Source organism: Urocampus carinirostris, chromosome 16 (genome assembly GCF_059441175.1).
Source record: "Urocampus carinirostris isolate Australia breed hairy pipefish chromosome 16, RoL_Ucar_1.0, whole genome shotgun sequence".
Taxonomy (NCBI): Eukaryota; Metazoa; Chordata; class Actinopteri; order Syngnathiformes; family Syngnathidae; genus Urocampus; species Urocampus carinirostris.
In genome coordinates, this window is record NC_142364.1 from 24679317 (window position 1) to 24698423 (window position 19107).

A 19107-nucleotide genomic window follows, 5' to 3' on the forward strand; every position below is an offset into this window, starting at 1 on the left:
ATCTTAAGATAACAGGGAGCCAAAGCGGGTTAGTTAAAACCATGGTACTGTGATCAAACTTTCTTGTCTTAGTTAAAAGCCTCATTGCAGCATTTTGTACCAGCTGAAGGCTCTTGATTTTGGAGTTCGGGAGACCAAAGAGTAGTGCATTACTGTAATCGAGACGGTAACAAACACATGAATAAGTGTTCTCTCAGATGGATAAATTCTTCTTTTTTCATCTTTTCGGGGTTTGAATTGGCATTTGGACTTTATTTGAAAGAGTCCTTTACTTACTTTGACCATTTTCACCTTGACCACTTGTCATGATTGACAGTTGGCTTATGGGCATCTATTGACATTAGAGGTTGATTGGTTGAATCTCTTAACCACTCGGGCACTATTTCCTGTGGTGTGTTTTGGGCAAGTACGGCCGTTTGGCATCCTTCCTTCTCCAGGCCAACAAATCTTTCCACCTGGTCTCAAACCAGGGACCTTTCGCATGTTAGGCGAATGTGGTAACCAACTGCATTTCGGAAGATGGAAAGAAAGCATTTCAATCCATCTGGTTCCCAAATCAGAGTTAAAAAAAAAAAAACAAGCAAATGATAAGAGTTCGTAACTACTGTAGTTTTCTTTGTATGATACGGATTGTCGATATCATGTATCAAATGAAGGGCTAATGTGAATTTTCTCGTTTTTGTTTGTTGGTCTTTCTACTATTGTGTTTTTGTTATCCTTGTACAATACTAATTCGGTTTTTACCCAGCAAACATGTAATCTCTATTAACCAAAACGTAAATTGATCAAGTCGTACCTGAGGTCAACCATGACTCAGGAACGGCTCACCGGCCTTGCTGTCTTCAGCATTAATAACATATCAGGGGAGCTGATTGCCTTTAATGATATTATTGATGTTTTTGCATCAAGATAAGTCAAAAAGCTCAGGCTTTAGTTAGTGTTTTCTTTTCATTATATGACTACATTTATTTTGTGTGATTCAAATGTGTGTAATTTGCTGTATAAGGATAAGAATGGTATGTGGTTTGCATTTATATAGCTGTTTTCAAGTCACTGAAGACCTCCCAAGCCACTTTACAATGTGCTTCACACTTACACCAGACTATCACAGTCGTGCACACAGACGATCACGCCCACCCAACTATCACACACAATCAAGTCTATTCTATTTTTATAAATTACTGTTTTGTTCACATTTTTGGGGGATTAATACTTGCCTTATTATGTAAAAATATATATGTATTTATTATTTAAGCATTTTTGGAGGGGGTCTAACCCACGGAGTAATTTAGTGTAGAACAGACACTGGTTGACATGTTTTGTTTGAAAGTTTAAAAAAGAAAATGTTGTGCCTTTAAGATTACTTAGACAAGTAAATATATTGTGCTACAAGTAAATATATTGTGCTACAAGTATCCACCATTAATAATACTCATTTCTATGCGATTTTAATGTATTCCATAACAAATGTTTTTTGGGATAGCAAACGGGCAGCACGGCCGGTGAGTGGTTAGCGAGTCCACAGCACAGTTCTGAGGTCATGGGATCAAATCCAGCAAGCAACCTTCCTGTGCGGAGTTTGCATGTTCCCCCTGTTCTTACAGGGACTCCAGTTTCATCCCACATTCCAAAAACATGCATGCCAGGTTAATAGAACAGTCAAAATTGTCCCTAGATATAAATGAATGAATGAGTTGTCTGACTCTGTGTGCCCTGCGACTTGCAGGCAGCCAGTTCAGGGTGTCCCCTGACCTCTGATAGTTGGGCTCCAGCACCTCTGCGACCCTAGTGATGATAAGCGGTGCAGATACTCGACGGATGGAACCTGCGAAACAAGACGAAGGGCAAATTTGTAAGATAAATCTTTCAGGCGCGTTCTACAACTTCCGCTTTTCCCCTGACGCCACTTCCGCCATCATCTTTGGCGACCATCTTGCTTCACGCATGTGTCTGCTGTTAGCTTACAGGTGAGTGTCAGGCTTTTCAATGATCTTTTGTAAGGCACCAATAAGTCTGGTGCGCGTTCCCCAAATCCGTGCTTATCGGTGTGAGGCTCACCGAGACCGAGGAGCGCTCGAAGTTAGCTGGCTCTTGTTGCGTTGTGCGCAGGGGCGGCTAAAGGCTAACAACGGGAGTTGCTGATACAAACACAGCCGCGCCTTTTTGAGAAAAAACCCCAAACAGTTGTAATACAGGAAAATTGAGTTAACACAACTTTTTAATTCTCCCTTCTTTAAATCAACACAACTGTCAATTGAATTACATATCGCACTTCTATTACATTATTCAAGCTAGGTTGAGAGCCTAATACTGTATCCAAAAGTTGTGTTTCGCATTTCGTGACATAAAAGTTGTGAATTTAATCTGTTTATGTTCTTCCCCGCTGTCTTTACAGATGAGAGAAGTAATCATGAATCCAGAGAAATTAGCTAAACTGCAGGCGCAAGTACGCATAGGGGGAAAGGTAAGTCATACGCAGAGTACATCAAATTAGTGTAAACGTAAAAAGAATGTTAGTAATAATGGGTTTGTGGACTTTTAATTTAACGGATGGTTGTTTGCTTTAGGGCACCGCACGGCGAAAGAAGAAGGTAGTGCACAGAACAGCTACAGCCGACGACAAGAAGTTGCAGTTCTCCCTGAAGAAGCTCGGCGTCAATAACATCTCCGGCATCGAGGAGGTTAGAGCCTTAAATTGCTGCTGTAGACCCCTTAAAGCATGCACGTGGAAAATTTCAAAAAATTCTACTTGAATATCTAAATGATCACCAACCCAATTGTTTAAGTCAAGTCACATTTATTTATATAGCCCTTAATCACAAAAATGTCCTAAATGACTGCACAGGATTACAATTACACCATTACCTGATCTTAAACCAACATGCGGGTAGGGAAAAACTCAAAACCTTAGCGTGAGGAAAAATTAACCTTTAGAAGGGGCCTCACAAGTGCAGGGATCAGAATGGAGATTTTCATTTTCAGCTGAAATAGCCAGGGGCCGCAGGCCCCGGGCGGAGCCCGGTGGGGGGCTCAGCGGGGCGAAGCCCCCCTGAAGCCAACAGCATCTATCTTATTTGCTATGTGAAAATTGCACTAGAATGAATGAAATCCAACAAAACAGAAATCATGTATTTTTTTCAGTTTTAAGATGTTTAAAACAATTGGGGGATTACAATGTTACAACCATCACCATTGTTGTTGTGTTTTGATGATGAAGATGGACCTTGTATTTAGCTGCTAATCAACAATATATATGAAAATATATACATTAACAACCATTCATCATTAATTTGAAAATAGAATGCACAAACTGAACATGCTTAAAGAAAATACATGTCAGTCTGTGACAGTCTTCTCCAGCCATGACCACTTAAATTTATTCTTGATTCCTTTATCAATCTCAGAGACAAAAGCCTCATCTTCTTTTCTTAGTATTTTCATATTTACTTTTTCAAACACTCATTTCACCGTTTGAAAAGACCGGAAGGAGCGCCATGTTTGAGAAAGCCAATGCTCTGAACAAAAGCTCCGCTGATTGATTATCAGCGAACCTATTTGTTAGCTAAACCACGTTGTGTGTTATAGATCTAATGCGCTGCGCTTCTTTTTGCCGATTTTTCTCGCGATCTCTAACTGCTAACTTGGGGTGATGAAACAGTCACGTATCATACCTCACCCCCCCAAAATATTTTCTCATCGAATTTAGACGATTTACGGGAATGATCTTTGGGGTTCAAAAACAGCGGAAATCCGCGGATCCGCGGAAAATTCTAATCCCTGCAAGTGGTAATCCCCCTTCCAGGATGACCAGGGTGGGATAGATTTAGCATTGAGGTACAGTACACAAACTGTAGTAAACATCAATAAAAAAAGAAAACTAGATAACATGTTGAAATTTGTCCGGAAAGTGTAAGGCAGCAACGACGCCCCCCAATTGGTGTGTATTTGTGCAATGCATCTGAAGGTCAGTTGAATTTAAATGTACAGAATGGTCTCCTGGGGGAGCATGCTTCTAGACCCCTATTGACTGTCCACCCACCAGGTTCTCACAAAATTCTATAGGAAACACTGTTCTACCATTTTGTTTTGTTACTGTTCCTCGCTAAGCACCTTGTCTTTTTGCAGGTGAACATGTTCACCAACCAGGGCACGGTGATCCATTTCAACAACCCGAAAGTGCAAGCCTCACTGGCCGCCAACACCTTCACCGTCACGGGCCACGCTGAGACCAAACAGCTCACAGAGATGCTGCCGGGAATCCTTAACCAGCTCGGAGCCGACAGCCTCACTAGCCTCCGGAGGCTTGCCGAGGCACTGCCCAAGCAAGGTACCATTTGCCACAGTTTGGCACATTTTCAAGAGAATGGTTGCATTTAAAGGACATTGTCTTATTGAGCGCCTCCTAGAATAAAAACAAATATTTTATTTAAATAAAAAAACAACATTGTTTAAAAAAAGAAAAAAGGACATGAACTATCATAAACAAGTTTTTTTTAACACTCATCAGTAGAAAAATGTGTATTTATTTTACATAACAAGAGCTGGTTGTCCGCCATCTTGTTGATACAGGTACCCCAAAGACCAAAAACAAAGGCTGGCAAAAATAAGAACAAAAATTGGTGCGATGTGGTCACTTTGAATCTCTGTAGTTTGTATTCTTCTGTGCTTTGTAGCACTTGTTTTCGGTTTCAGGACACAATACGGCAACATCTAGTGATCAAATAATGCTTAGTGTCCCATAAAAGTGTGTGTATTTTGCAGCCAATTAAAGCCAAGCGCTTTGTATTGGATGATTGAGGAAAAGAAAAAAGAAATGGTAAATGGTCTGCATTTATATAGCGCTTAGAGTGGGTGGTGTATTCTGTTAGCACAGAAATTAATTACAGGCTGCTCATTCTTTTAGAATGTATTACATAATTGATGAAACTGCTCTCTATATATATAATTGATTTTTCTTCAGGTGCATTGAATAAAGCAGTAAATACATCTTTATTATTAGTCACATAAGTTAACAATCTGAAAAATGTTCAGCCACACGTGTATTTAATGTGAATATTATTTAAATTTTTTTCATCTTAAATTTTCCTGCTGCCTCTTATGTGAATGTTTGAAAATATTAAATTTTGCCTAAAATTAAACCACTTTCTGCTCTTGCTCATATCCATAATTGAAATGAAGAGACCCGTCGCTGCTTCGTTTTTCGCTGGTTCACTTCTTCAGATTTTTAATTCTATATCATTTATATCAACGTATCCTTTAATGTAGTTTGAGAGAGCGCTGACTGCACTGGGCAGATTTGGTGGGCATGACTTTACGTCTACTACTCTGGTAGGCCAGAGTATGCTGTCAGTCAAACAACCAGGGTGAACATGCGCAGTATACGCCTCCGAATAAAAACAAGCTAGGAAGGGGCGATAGCTTTTAATAGCTTGTTGCATTGAAAAATTAATCGATTAAATCAGACTCCCAAGGAAAGTCAGAAGAGCGCAACGAAATCGTGCTTACTTGGATTATTATCTGGTTCAAGAAGCAACTCTGCGGCGTCTGGGAGAAGAGCCGTGCTGCTGGTCCAGCCTACTGCCAACACCTCGTCCATTAGCCATTAAACGGACAACATTGATCAACAACTCATGGGAAACTTACATTCACGATTATTTTGATCAGCGCATGGATCTGCCTCCATTCAAGGACGCTGTAATGTTGGCGCGCAGCTAGCCAGCCGCTCTCTAAATTGCTTTTTTTACACTGAAAGTAGAAGCTGTCCAATTTTGTTTTACTTTCGTGTAATGACAATAAAACCATGGGTCCAAGCGTTCAGATTTTCGTGTGAGGGTCGCGGGCTGATAAAACCCAGACTACTCGGGGGAAGATGGAGTTTGTGTTGGAAGTGGGTGCTCTTCGCTCATACCTGAAGCTGCGTTTGCTTTTGACAAATGTCGTCCAATTTCGTCTTAATTTCTTATAATCAGGGTTACTGCAGATCCTTAAATAAAAAAATAAAATAAAGCCTTCTTTGGCATTAAACTGTCGTAAATCCAATTTTCGGAAGTCTCAAAAATGTGGCGTTAATAAGATTAATATTTGTTCGGACTAAAAAGATTTAGTAAAAAAGTAATGTATCATGCATCATGAATGAATTCATGAATGTGGCAGAAGAGTACTTTGGAATTAGTTATCTGCCGGTTTTGACTGAGGATCCATAATGTACTATAAACATTTTCATTTATTTATTTCTATGACAAAAACTGGAGAGTGCCATGTTTTTCAGACAAAGTTTTCAACTCGACCAAAATGTGATAACAAAACAAAGTTTGTTTAAACTTGCCTCTAATTCATGTGTTTGGTATTTTTGGTTGAGTTGGTCTTAAATTTGATTTTAAAAGGTATGTAAGTCATAAAAAGTCTTGAATTTAACTTGCCTTATGCTGTAGGAGCCCTGATAACGACAATAAAACCAATGAACTGCCATTGTGTTATTATTTGTAGATCTCAAATTGTTAGTTGTATACTCTCTGTCGGTCATGACATCTCATGGTAAGTTCAACCCTTTGGGACCTCTGTGAAAGTGCGACGCTACTTCACAGAATTTCATTTTGTGCGGGTGGTCCTAGTCCCTATTAACCGCAAAGACCGAGGGATCCCTGTACATTTCATTTCATGCCATTTATGTAATTGCAGTCATTTGAATGTTTGAGTGATTCCTGTTGTTTAAATCATCTTTCTTTTTGCGGTAGCCTCAGACGGCAAAGCCCCCATTGCTACCGTCGAAGAAGAAGACGATGACGAAGTGCCAGGTCAGATCTATTTTTCTCTTCGGTTGTCAGTTTTGTATAGAAACTTGGAATGTGCCGTCAATGTTCAAATTTGTTTAATAATCTTGCTATTTTTGTTTTTTTAATAACTTATTATGTAGCTGTTCCGCTGTCTTTTAGACAAATGAATTGTAGGAAAAATTAGGGGTTATCAGCAAGGATATTGGGGAGATTGACTGATATCCGTATCGGCATATTTATTTGACGCGCCGATTATTAAGCACAACACCGAGCAAGCCTTTCTCTTCCGCTTCTGCCTTCTGTCTTTGACGCTGCCCACCCCGGATATTCTGATTGGATAAGTCACCGGGGGCGAAGCCACTGAGGCAGGAAGCTCTCCCCACTAGCGAGAGTCTGGGCTGTCGCGAAAATGTTTCATATTCGCAATTACTGCTTTTCTCCACACGCACTCAGCTTTTCCTATGCTTCTCAGCGCTACACTTCTGATAAAAAGAGTGGCACGATCGTAGTCTGTTTCCTAAAAAAATATTGGTTGGTGTTGTTAAAACAGTGATCACTGTCTATGTAATGAGTCTTATTCAGACATGTGCAAATGTCACCAACGCAATGTAGCTAAATTGTATAATATTCACGACTACGACTAGTAGTACGCAAGTGGGCTTTATAAAGCGTACTATAGTACCTATTTCGTAAAGCATGTTTAAGGTGTGCTATAATAGCCTTATTGTAATGCATGATTATTGTACATAGTTGTTCAGTGATCGCTGTAACCAGAGAACCATTGTGAATGAGACGCTGGTTTTATTAGATTTCCCGGTGTAGACAAATGTTTGAATTTAAGTTAAAATCTGACTCCCCTATATACTGTTGACATCCCTGTTTTAGCAAGACATGATTTCAACCTTTTGCGGGGGGGGCTTTGGGAGACTAGACAAATACCACCACTTATCAATCATGTAAAAGTGTAACAATAGTCATGTTAGTGTTAACTCAAATTTATTTACTGTAAACGTTTTCAGCGGCCTATTTTTTTATTTGAATATATAACAATTGTATAATTTTTTTTGCAGTAAAAATTTCTTACGCCAATTTTCAAGGTTTTACAGCAAATGAATATCTGTTCCACGAATCGGTTATAAGGTTCTCTTAATACTAATGATTTGTATTTTCCCTGAAAAACCCATATCGGTCGATCCTTATAAAAATGTTGAGGGGGGGGGGGAATGATCGCCTTAAGGAAAGACAGAACTTTGTTTTGCTTACAGATCTTGTGGAGAACTTTGACGAGGCATCCAAGAATGAAGCCAACTAGAGGACCAAGTAGGGGCAAAGCTGGAACCTCGCGACTGCAAGGTGGGGAAGAGAATCCACACGTGCGTCCTTTTCAGTTTGTGTTGCCCCTGCCGATTTAGTTGCGCCCAATGATTGTGTGTAAAATATTTTTCCTCCGTGTTAATGAATCATGTGAATTATAAGCATCGTCGTGTCTGCCATTTAAACTACTGTCAATCATGTGCATTTTTTTTCCCAAAGCTACTCATGCCGGCTTGTCTCAATGGTGTACTTTCAAGATGAATGCTAGGTGGAGAATAAAATTGGAAATATTTGTTTGGACTTTTTAATGAACAACCTTTTACTACACACAAGCATTGTCAAATTAACACACATGCGAAAATAAATAAATGTATGAAGGGCTTAATTCCCCAGACACAATTTTTTTTCCTTTTTTTTGGTAAACATTTTTGTAACATTAAAACAAAACTAGAGTGCTTAATGTTTTAATCATGTTCTAAAAAAAATCGGACGACAATTGGGGAAAATATTTCAAGTGCGGGTGGTAAATTTTTTTTTTTTTTTTACAATGATGGTGTGCACACTAATTAGAATTGAAAGAAACCTATTTGCTTTAAATTAAAATTACAATATTGCCCAGATAATTGAACCATTAGAAAATATAATCATACTAAAATTGTATATATTTTCTTTTGACACAACATGATTGAAAAAAAATGTGACTGCACATAGAGCACAAACCAAGTACAGGGATTAGCCTGATGTCACTCTCTGATGCCCATCAGCAACTTCAAAAGGTGTGCCTCCATCACCTGTTGAACTGCACATAGGAGCACAAATGTGTCATTACCACCTGAACATGACCGGTACCATGTTACAGAAAATCCCACAAGATTCCACATTCACGACAATTTCCCTTTACAATGTAAAATGTTTTTCCAGGCCCTCTTAAGTCTTTTTATTCACTATATGACTCTATATAAAAAATTTACATGCTCAAAAAATGTAAGTCTGCTATTTGAGTCACTGAATATTTAAAAAAAAAAAAAAAAAAAAAAGCTGTTTGGCTAAACTACCTCCGATAATGCCTTTTTGAGTACTATATTTCATGTATTGTATTTACTTAATTTGGGTTCCAATCTTGCAATGATACTCAAGGGAGAAGCAAAAACACAATAATCTGGAAAAGAAGATTGTGATTATCAAGAAATATGAGGGTGTGTGAAGGGTTACCCTTGCATGTCAGGAAGCAATCGACGATTCGGACTATTTGTAAAAATAAGGAGGCAAATCTATTAGTGCAATACTAACAAGTGGAGGTTTTAAAACCAATTACAATCCACGCTTTTTGTGTCCTCCCCTCTCTGCATCCACCTGCTGCTACACTGGAACAACTCAATTTAAGTCAGACAAGACGTAAATACAATCTTTCATTTACATCTATTTATAATTGTATGTAATCATTTGCATGGAATCATAATATCACATCCCTGGACCATCATTTGTGTCCTTTTTATTGCATGTTTGCCCATGGGGTGAGAGTAATTTCATCTGTGCTGTGCGTTATGCATATGGCCTATTTGACAAAGTTTACACCGATTTAAACTTAAGCCGGACTTACCACGTACTATTGTTATTTCAATATTTTTGTACAGGGATATGAGAGCTAATGATCATAAGCGTTCAACCCCCTGCTATACATCATTTTCACTTTTTGATCCCCACCTCAGAACGGATCAATATTGTATCCTGGGGGTATACTGCACTACTTTCCCGCCTGCCATTTTCTTTTCATACTACACCTGGCCAGGTTTTCCTTTGTTAGGATTTTTTGCCGACCCAAACATCCAAATCGGGTACATACCGCTGCGGTGTCCCATGGCCACGGCCATGTCCATGGCGTTAAAACCAGAGTCGGACTCAACAGTGGGATCGGCGCCGCTCTCTGCGGGAAAATCAAATGCCACAACTGAATAGCAGGTGGAGCTTGGTGTTAAAGCCCAAGTGTGTAATATTTGACCACTAGATGGCACTGTTTTGTCTAATGCGAAAGAAAACCAGTGCCAAATGAGCACCGCATAGCAGCAAGAGGGTAGACAATCATGGACTTCTAGGTAGGGATTCCACCATGCAAAAGAGATAAATTTCTCCGCATAAGACTTTGTTACAACAATTAACTGGTATGTTTGATCGTGTATTTTTACCTAGTATTTAAATAAATGTTTTGTGGTACCACTAGGAGGCAATATTACACAGTCCCTTTAAAATTTTGCTTTTGTGGTTGTATTTACCTAGCAGCAACTCCACGCAGCGAATGTGGTTGCCGTGGACAGCGTAGAGTAACGGAGCTCCCCCGTTCTGAGAGGTGAAGAAAAATGCATTGTTAAAAACGCCACAGTGGCCTCTTGTCAACATCGATATATGGAAATGCGGCTGTTTTAATTTTTTTATGGAGGACCGGTATGTAGAAATACCAATTTACTAAATGTGAATTATTTTTAAAAAAACAATTGGTGTTACTAATTTTTTTTTTAGTTCAAACGCATATGAATCATATTCATGTGTTCATATTGTTAAAATCTTCGAAAATTGGATTTATGACATTTTAATACCAATTCAGGTCTTATTTTTAGAATAATGAATTCAATGCCTTTTGAGACTTTTCAAGGATCCGCAGGAGCCCTGATTTTGTCACAATAAAATGTTATTCAAATGAGGCGTTTCACCTACTGGTTGATCGACAAGCGAATCGTTTAACCGTAATGCCTCTTTGCTCAGATAGCAGGAAGCGACCAAGCAGCCATTACTGATCAACCAATAATATAAAAGTCGGGCAGTTTGACCCGCCCATTTATTTGAATAACATTTTGTTGTGACAAAACTCAACAAAACAAACTTGTATATGCACAGTATATATGTTTTTTTTTTTTCATTACAATTTATTAAATGTTATTGCACTTATCTTAGAAGCACTATTCTTTTTCATTGCATTGTTATCATAACTTTGGCTAGTTTTCCTAAACACCATGTTGTGATTGTTTTTTTTTTTTTTTTTTTTGCCTATTTATCCTGATAGTCTATCTTTTTGTCTTAAGTCTTTATTACATGATTTACCCTGGGGTGCCTAGTCTAATCTCTTTGCATACAATGAAGACTTTTCTATTCTACACAAAAAAAGAACACCGAAACAAATGACAAAATACACGGAAAATAAATTACAAAATACCCGACAAAACACACAACAAAATAACTGATAAAATACACCAAAAAACTAACAACAAATTACATAACAGAATAATTGCCAACATGGACATAAAATACACGACAAAATAAATGACAATATAGACAAAGTACGCGATAAAACACATGACAAAATAAATGACCAAATACCCGACAAAATACATAAAAAATAGACAAAAATAAACAAAAATATGCACATCATAACACACACAAAAAAATGACAAATTACACAAAAAATGAAGACAGACGCTCCCCTGCTTGCGACAATTCGACATACGTAAAATGGTAGATACGAGCATGTTTTTTCAGGATGTCGAAAAATATCAGGACACTGCTGTAAGTTAGATTTTGTATTGTGTGCACCTTTATGAGAGTAGAGGACAGTGCTGTAGTACTTCTTTCCGCCGCGTGGCGCTGTGAGAGGTTACCCAACATCCACGCCGAAGAAGAAATCTGGCTTCTATTTCCTAGTTCGTGTGTGAACATACAATACTGTATCTAGCGCGCTAAGAACTGACATTTTCATTGTTTAGTATCTCGTGCATTCATTCAATATGGTTGGTGTAAAGAGTAAAGAAGCGGCGAGCAGTTTTTTTTTATATGAAAGTGGAATAGGAAAGCTTGATGCGGTTGAGAAAATTGTAGGAACGCTTTTTTTCAGCCACTTTTTACTACGGAGGTGGACCCCTTCCAAAAGTAAGTTAAACTGAACTTTATTTATTTTTATAGAGCATATTATTTTATGAAATGTTTATTTTTATAGTACAAAACAATACAGGTTACTTACACAAGCCTTAAATATACATCTCATACAAAATATATCACTGAAGGAACTTACGGACAAATTCAACTTCCGAACGATCATCTGGAACATATCTCGTTCATAAGTTGGGCAACGTCTGTAAATGCATGAAGATTTTGGTGCCGGCAGCTGTCAACTGGACATTCTTTTATGACCTATATTTAATGTTGACTACATTTTGTGTATTGTTACCAAATGCAACCTTTATTGCAGCCTGGTCACCCACACCCTGCTGTGGGGCCTTCTCAAGGTTTCTCAATTTTCATGCTGAGGCTTATTTATTTTTTTTATCCTCATTTAAGTTTCAGGTTAGGGGATTTTGTAACGGTGGTCAGTGCAGCCCTTTGAAATGTTTTGTGGTTAAGGGCTATACAAATAAACATGACTTGAAACAAAATACATGACGAAACCAACATCAGAATAAATGTCAAAATGCAAATGTAGATGAAAAAATTGCATATAAGTCAGATACAGTATTTAGGTTTATGTGTTATTTGTTGATATTGAATATATTTACAGGTATTTATTTATTCATACATTTACTCCTACACATAACAGTATCGGTCCTCCATATTCTTTGGCCAATCACAAATAATACTTGAAAACCGTAAACTGGAACTTCGAATCTTATCGCAATTAAAAGTGCGCGAGTGCATGACTGACCCAATCGTACTCGTTGACGTCAACGCCGCAGTCGATGAGCATTTTGACAATGTCTGTGTATCCTTTGCTGCACGCCAGCGACAAAGCACTCTCTCGTCCTTTGGCCAACAAGTTCGGGTCGGCGCCCTGTGCACAAACGAACCGCTTTGATCAAAATGATCATTTTCACACCTTATGCATATGCACCAGTGTGGTTATTTTTACATTCTGAAGCAGAAACTCTACCACGGCAATCTGCCCGTGTGCTGCTGCCCACATGAGTGGCGTGAATCCTTCTTCGTCTTGTGCATTGATCACAGTCTCTTTAAAAAAAAAAAAAACACATCCAAATCTTTTAATATTGCACTTTTCAGGAACTGAAATGCAACTCAAAGTGCTGTATAAGAAAAATGTACAATAATAAAGCAAAAGAACATAAAACTCCCTTATCCACCCCCTTTTAAGAAAAACATCAACATTTTTCAAACAAATCCCCTAGAATCCCCAAAAAATTGCCTTAAATTTGCAAAACACATTCTTTTTTTTTTTTTTTAGTTTCCACTTTAATTTCTAGTACCTGTTGGTAAAGTTGCAAGAGCAGATAATTACATTTCCCTTCTGGTTTTCCAGCTGTAACAATTTTACACCGTTACCGGAAACCCCTTGATCTTTGTATTTTTTCTAAATGAAAGAAGAAATTCACAAGAGGGAAACAAATGAAAAGTGCTTACACGTTTTAATATAGTCGACAATTAGACTGCAGGACAAAAAACTGCCACAATAATCTATCAGTCTTTATGTACTCGAATATATTGATTTGACATCACAGCAACAACCCATAATAAAGTGACCAAAACTGCTTTAATTGGAATATTCTTTTTCTATTTTCAGAAATACCAGCTATTGTTTTCTTTTTACAGATACGGATCGTCTCTTTAATCAGATGGTGTGATGACACATTATAATCTACAAACTTACATCTGATTTTGTATAGAACTACATGTTCATTTTGTTTCATCTTTTCACATAAAATATGTCTTGTGACAGAGTTATTTCTCATATGTGTTTATTTTATCAATCAAATACTCTTTTATTATAATTCAGTATCCTATATATATATATTTGTTTATAGTAGCTCAACCAGGAGTCACCAACAATTTCAGAGCTACTCCTTTGTTGCCGATTAGCCCAAGGGGCTACCAGTTTGATATGCATTTCTGAAAAGAACTACTCATTAAGAAATTACTTTGTTATTACAAGTTTGTAATTATTTAAAGTAGGGTTAAAATAGCCCTGGTTAATCACTAAAAAAATCATGCCGGTTAGCTCGTGTTATGTTTTATCATTAGAATAGAATAGAATTTACTTTTATTGTCATTCTTTGTAACCATGCACACAGAACGAAATGTCAATACACCTGACCTGTACAGTTAAACTGTAGCGAGCCAATGCAGCTTTTTTAAAAAAAAATATTCAGTGACTCAAATGCCGAGCGCCAAGCAGGGAGGCAATGAGTACCAATGTTGTGAGTCTTAGGTATGACTCGGCCGAGGCTTGAACCAGCGACCTCCCAGTCTCGGAGCAGGCGCCCTACCATCTAGGCTACCCTACACACTCTTGGCATGGATGACAGAATTATTCACAAACAACGGGGGAAAATACATGTTTGACAATAAATGTGTAACTGGTTTATTTTAACAGTTGAGTGGATGCAGTTTTACGCCTAAACTAACTCAACATGCTATACAAACTCAACACTCCCATCTAGCTGCTGTACAGAGGATTTGTTTTGACTTTATTTAAAAAAATCATATATTTTGATAAAAATGACCTAGAGACTCGCTTTATGGATCAAATCAACCAACAAGCCATATGTTTTGGTTAAACAGTCTCTCTGCTCTCAGTTCACATTCATGAAAAAAATACGGCAGTCCAACAGTCATTCGGGAAAAAAGCAAACAAATGCTTGAGAAAGTTCCACTTAATGGCTTCTGCCTATGTGTTCCTAATGGAATGTAACCCACATGATAAATAAGCATTCGCTATATTCAGTTTTTCTCTTGTGTTTACCTTGCTCAATCCTGCTGGCCAGGAAGACCATCTCGCCTTGAGCTGCCAGTTGATGAATGGATAAAGCTGCCTCGACAAATATCAGGAAAGAGTATTAACAAAACGGCTGCAAAAAAAGGGTCCGGTGAGCCAAACTGGGCACGGAAAACATACAGTGCACGAGGAGTGGTGTGGAGGAAACCTCGTTGCCGCGGTGCTTGTTCGTGAGGGTGGTAGACTGCTTGATAGGCGAGAAGTGCTTGGTAGTGGACGGCGTGTATACGTGGCGAACTTGGATGCCCGCCGATGGTGATGTTTGGATGTTGCACTCGGCTGGAAAAAAAGGATTATGGAGGTTCACATGAGACTAGTTTGTGATCACAGAACAGGGGTCACAAACGTATGGCTCACGAGGCAGGTGTGCCTTTAGGCCAGAAGGGCAAATCAGTGTTTCTACCACTAGCGGCAGGAGCCCTGTAACACTTTTCTACCTTTAAGCCAGGTAAGAACAAATGTCATCAGGATTTGTATTTTAGCAAATGAGATGCATCAGAATACACATTCTTCAATTTCATGGATATTTTTTCAAGCATGTAATTTGTAATCTAAGAATGGTGAATGATCAACAAAGCGCATAAGGATGTTTGAGACATGTTTGTAGATTTAACAAATGTTGAAGATTTGCATCGATAAAACAGAATGGAGGACGAATAATGACCACTTGATTCCCAAGGTAAGAACTGTGACTATGTCACAAGCTGAAGGTAAATACATCGGTATCTTTCTTGGTTGTTGTATCTAGCTACATTTTTACAAATGAACTGTGCTCGCACCTTGGTGCAAAACTGATTGTTAAAATTAACCTAAACAATCTTAAAGGAGCGCAACGGAATTTGGAACGTTTGTACTTGCTGCCTCCATCTCCTGGCTTTTGTCATCATTGCAGCCTCTGTCAAGCTCGCTCATGATGCATCTGCAAGTACGTGTATTTCTTAGATGTGCTCGAATAAAGTATTTGTTTTATTATCTTTCCTAGGATTTGGGTTGTCATTTCGATTGTACTTGAAAACCTCTTCTTATTTTCACCATTTTCATGAAGCACTCTCCTCAACACCCATTTGTCCTACCTAATGTGTTCCATCTTTGCTAAAACTTTACTAAAAGCAGATAGATGCAGGGATTTGAACACAATTGAGAATTGTCAACACATAGTAGCTAGAATTTTTAACTTTTTTAAAGGACACCTTATATGATGCGCTCTACCTTTAAACCATCTTTGAGGGCTAAATTATAAACAAAAACATGGAGGGGTGAAAAATAATGCAGATTTTTTTTTCACTTTGACTTGATAAAAGGGTTTTTGAAAAAAAATAGGCTGCTTGGAAAGGTGGATGTAAAACACAAGTTAAACGTGTAAAAAAAAAATCGCTTTAAAACAGTGCTTTTCAAGTATTTTCTGTTAAGTCCCCCTTAAAGGAAGAAAACCTCTCGCGCCCCTCCCCCAAAACTTCAACTGTCTTATCAGCGTGATTTAATGTTGTTGATTGACAGTTTTATTCCGTCCACTGCCAACATTTTTAAACATCGCAAGCGCATATTTTTTCGTCTAACACAGTGGTAGCATAGAAGCTGATTTCAAAATTTGCTTCATTAAACTTCCTCGCCTTAGCTTTCGGGAGACTTTCATTTTCCTCTTTAACCCAGTCACTCTCTGTCCGTCTTCTAAACTCCATAAAACATTTCATACCTATTCTTTCATCTATGTACAGACGCTACCCTACTTCCAAAAAACGGTAGATACAAACACTACAGTTTAACTGTACGGGTGAGGTGTATCGACATTTCGTTCTGTGTGCATGGTTACAAAGAATGACAATAAAAGTAAATTCTATTCTATTATTCTATTTTTGTCGAAAAATATCCGGACATTGCTGTAAGTTAGAATTTTTCCGAGTACAGGACGTTACTGTGGTGCTTCTTACTGCCGGCGTGTGGTGGCGCTGCTCCACCCTGAAGAAGAAATCCACTTCCTCTCCCTAGTTTGTGTAAAAACATTCTATACTGTATCTCCAGCGCGCTAAGAACTTTGACATTTTTAAAGTTTAAAGTGACACGGAGACATATAACATTTGATTGGTAGATGTCAACGTATTGTGTTGTACAAGCAAAAACCGCAGTATCTGTTGGAGGGATACACTTTTTAACTGGGATCTTTATTGATGTGGGACTGGACATTATTATTTCATATATTTTACGAAATCATCAAACGTCACACAGTGAAAGAAATGTAACCAAAATTAGCCTTTGTCTGGAGATCAGGTGACTTTATTTTGTCTTAAATGTATATGGTGTGGCTCACTATGTCCAATTCTTCTTTTTAAAAAATCGTTTAGGTTTTCAGTTTGATATGTTAAAACAAACTTGTAGTATTTCTAAGACATATAAATAATCATACAAATATACTATAGTGCTATAGTGCATCATTATGGTGATGATCAAACCTTTGAAGAGCACGGAGGCAACCTCCAAGTCGGAGTTGACCTGGTCCTGAATGTTCTTGCTGTCCTCCTCATTGAGTGATTTGACGAATCGAGAGCAGACATTCATGTCGAAGCGGTTGGGCAGGATGAATTTGATGCCCATGGCCACGTTGGGGTTGGCCGCTTCGTCAGCGCCGCTCACCGACAGCCCCTGCTCCGTCTTGATGGATTCCAGGTGGGGAAGACCGCCGCCGCCTCCGCTGCCCTCCACCTCGTCCGACATGGTAGCGGCTGGCTTCGAGCCAGACACAATGTCCATTTAGTTGTCGCTGCAGTAACTATGTCATGTCGTTTCTGAGCTAGTTAGAAGGCAGTAAGTTTATTAATACGTTGAAACCATTCGACAAATAACGAATATGTCAGACAACAGAACGGGACGTTGACGACGCCATATTTTTCTTGTACTTCTTCGTTTCCCGTATAATGAGGTCTCGTTTGTGAACGAAACCAGTCTATGAGCCGACTCTTGAAAATGAACGACGAGCGCCGGTGTTGTGCCGAAATTTGAGACGCTCTTTTTTTCTCTTGTGAATGCAGTATGCATTTTTTCCAAGGAATGTATGCTGTTGACTTTAAATTTGTTGTTTGAACTTAGCAGAAAAAAACAAAAATCAGGTAAACGTTGACAAAAATCAAAATAATCGACCAGGAAACGACCATAATATGACAAGAAAGAATAAAAAACTGGCAACAAAATGACCAACAACCGAAGCAAAAAATGATACGAAAGCAAACAAAAAACAAACAAAACAAACAATCAAAAAACAAACAAAAAATGTCCAAAAGCTGATCAAAGAATGACCCAAAAAATGGTAAATGGTAAATGGTCTGCATTTATATAGCGCTTTTTAAATCAATGAAGACCTCCCAAAGCGCTTTACAATGTGCTTCACACTTACCCATTCACACACACATTCACACACTAATAATAATAATAATAATTTCCTTTGTATTGTCATTCTTTGTAACAATGTACACAGAACGAAATGTCGATACACCTGACCCGTTGTAGCGAGCCGATGCAGCCGCAGCCAACAGAGGGCGCCGCCATTATACCAATTAGGTATGACTCGGCCGAGGCGCGAACCAGCGACCTCCCAGTCTCAAAGCGGGCACACTACCATCTAGGCTACTGAGCTGGTAATAGCGGCCATGCAGCCATGCAAAGCGCCTACCTGCTTATTGGGGGCATTAGGGATTCAGTGTCTTGCCCAAGGACACTTCGACATATAACACTGAGGAGCCGGGAATTGAACCTGCGATCTCTTGATCCCAAGACGAGTGCTCTACCTCACAAAAACTAATAAATTGACCAGGAAAAACCTAATACACAACAGAAAAACAACCCCCAAAAAAACCTCCACCAAAAAAAAAGCACAAAACTGACCAAAAAAAAAATACAAAAAATTTCGAAACGACCTAAAAACACAATAAATAATAGAATCCAAAAGCAAAACAACAAAAAATGTTCCAAAAAAACGAACACAAAGTAATCAAAAAAGAAAAAATGACCAGGAATCAACCAAAACAAGACAAGAAACTACCAAAAAACAGACACATATTTAAAAAAAGTAAATGAATAACCAGGTAACGATTAAAATATGACAAGTAACAGACAAAACAACGCCCTAAAATGGACCAAACAATCAACAAAAAAACGGAGTTACGAAACATCCAAATCCCCAATAAGAAAATGACCCAAAAGCTAACAAAAACAAACAAAAAAACACAAAAAAATGTCCGGAAAAAAACAAAATTTAATCAAAAA

At 38.3% G+C, this 19107-nt stretch overlaps 2 protein-coding genes across 2 annotated transcripts; one reads left to right on the forward strand and one right to left on the reverse strand.

The window, feature by feature from the left end:
* The first annotated feature begins 1886 nt into the window (after window positions 1–1886).
* btf3 (basic transcription factor 3) lies at window positions 1887–8379 on the forward strand. Its single transcript, XM_088355773.1, has 6 exons — window positions 1887–1967; window positions 2396–2464; window positions 2568–2681; window positions 4126–4327; window positions 6735–6794; window positions 8039–8379. The coding sequence occupies exons 2-6, from the start codon at window positions 2396–2398 to the stop codon at window positions 8083–8085; spliced, it is 492 nt and encodes a 163-aa protein (XP_088211899.1). The 5' UTR covers window positions 1887–1967; the 3' UTR covers window positions 8086–8379.
* Window positions 8378–17779, reverse strand: ankra2 (ankyrin repeat family A member 2). The gene is made up of 8 exons (XM_088355772.1): window positions 17301–17779; window positions 14974–15132; window positions 14821–14886; window positions 12976–13073; window positions 12772–12897; window positions 10358–10424; window positions 9931–10011; window positions 8378–8886 (listed from the first exon to the last, which is right to left on the reverse strand). The coding sequence occupies exons 1-8, from the start codon at window positions 17596–17598 to the stop codon at window positions 8831–8833; spliced, it is 951 nt and encodes a 316-aa protein (XP_088211898.1). The 5' UTR covers window positions 17599–17779; the 3' UTR covers window positions 8378–8830.
* Between the last annotated feature and the right edge of the window lie 1328 nt (window positions 17780–19107).

Excerpts from the sequence above, each read along its gene's own strand:
- btf3 (XM_088355773.1), top strand. The coding sequence starts at position 2,396 with ATGAGAGAAGTAATCATGAATCCAGAGAAATTAGCTAAACTGCAGGCG. Across the intron at positions 2,682-4,125 it reads ACATCTCCGGCATCGAGGAG|GTGAACATGTTCACCAACCA; the intron begins GTTAGAGCCTTA and ends GTCTTTTTGCAG. Across the intron at positions 4,328-6,734 it reads CGAGGCACTGCCCAAGCAAG|CCTCAGACGGCAAAGCCCCC; the intron begins GTACCATTTGCC and ends TTTTTGCGGTAG.
- ankra2 (XM_088355772.1), bottom strand. The coding sequence starts at position 17,598 with ATGGACATTGTGTCTGGCTCGAAGCCAGCCGCTACCATGTCGGACGAG. Across the intron at positions 13,074-14,820 it reads GGCCAGCAGGATTGAGCAAG|AGACTGTGATCAATGCACAA; the intron begins GTAAACACAAGA and ends TTTTTTTTAAAG. Across the intron at positions 8,887-9,930 it reads GGCCATGGGACACCGCAGCG|TTCAACAGGTGATGGAGGCA; the intron begins GTATGTACCCGA and ends TCCTATGTGCAG.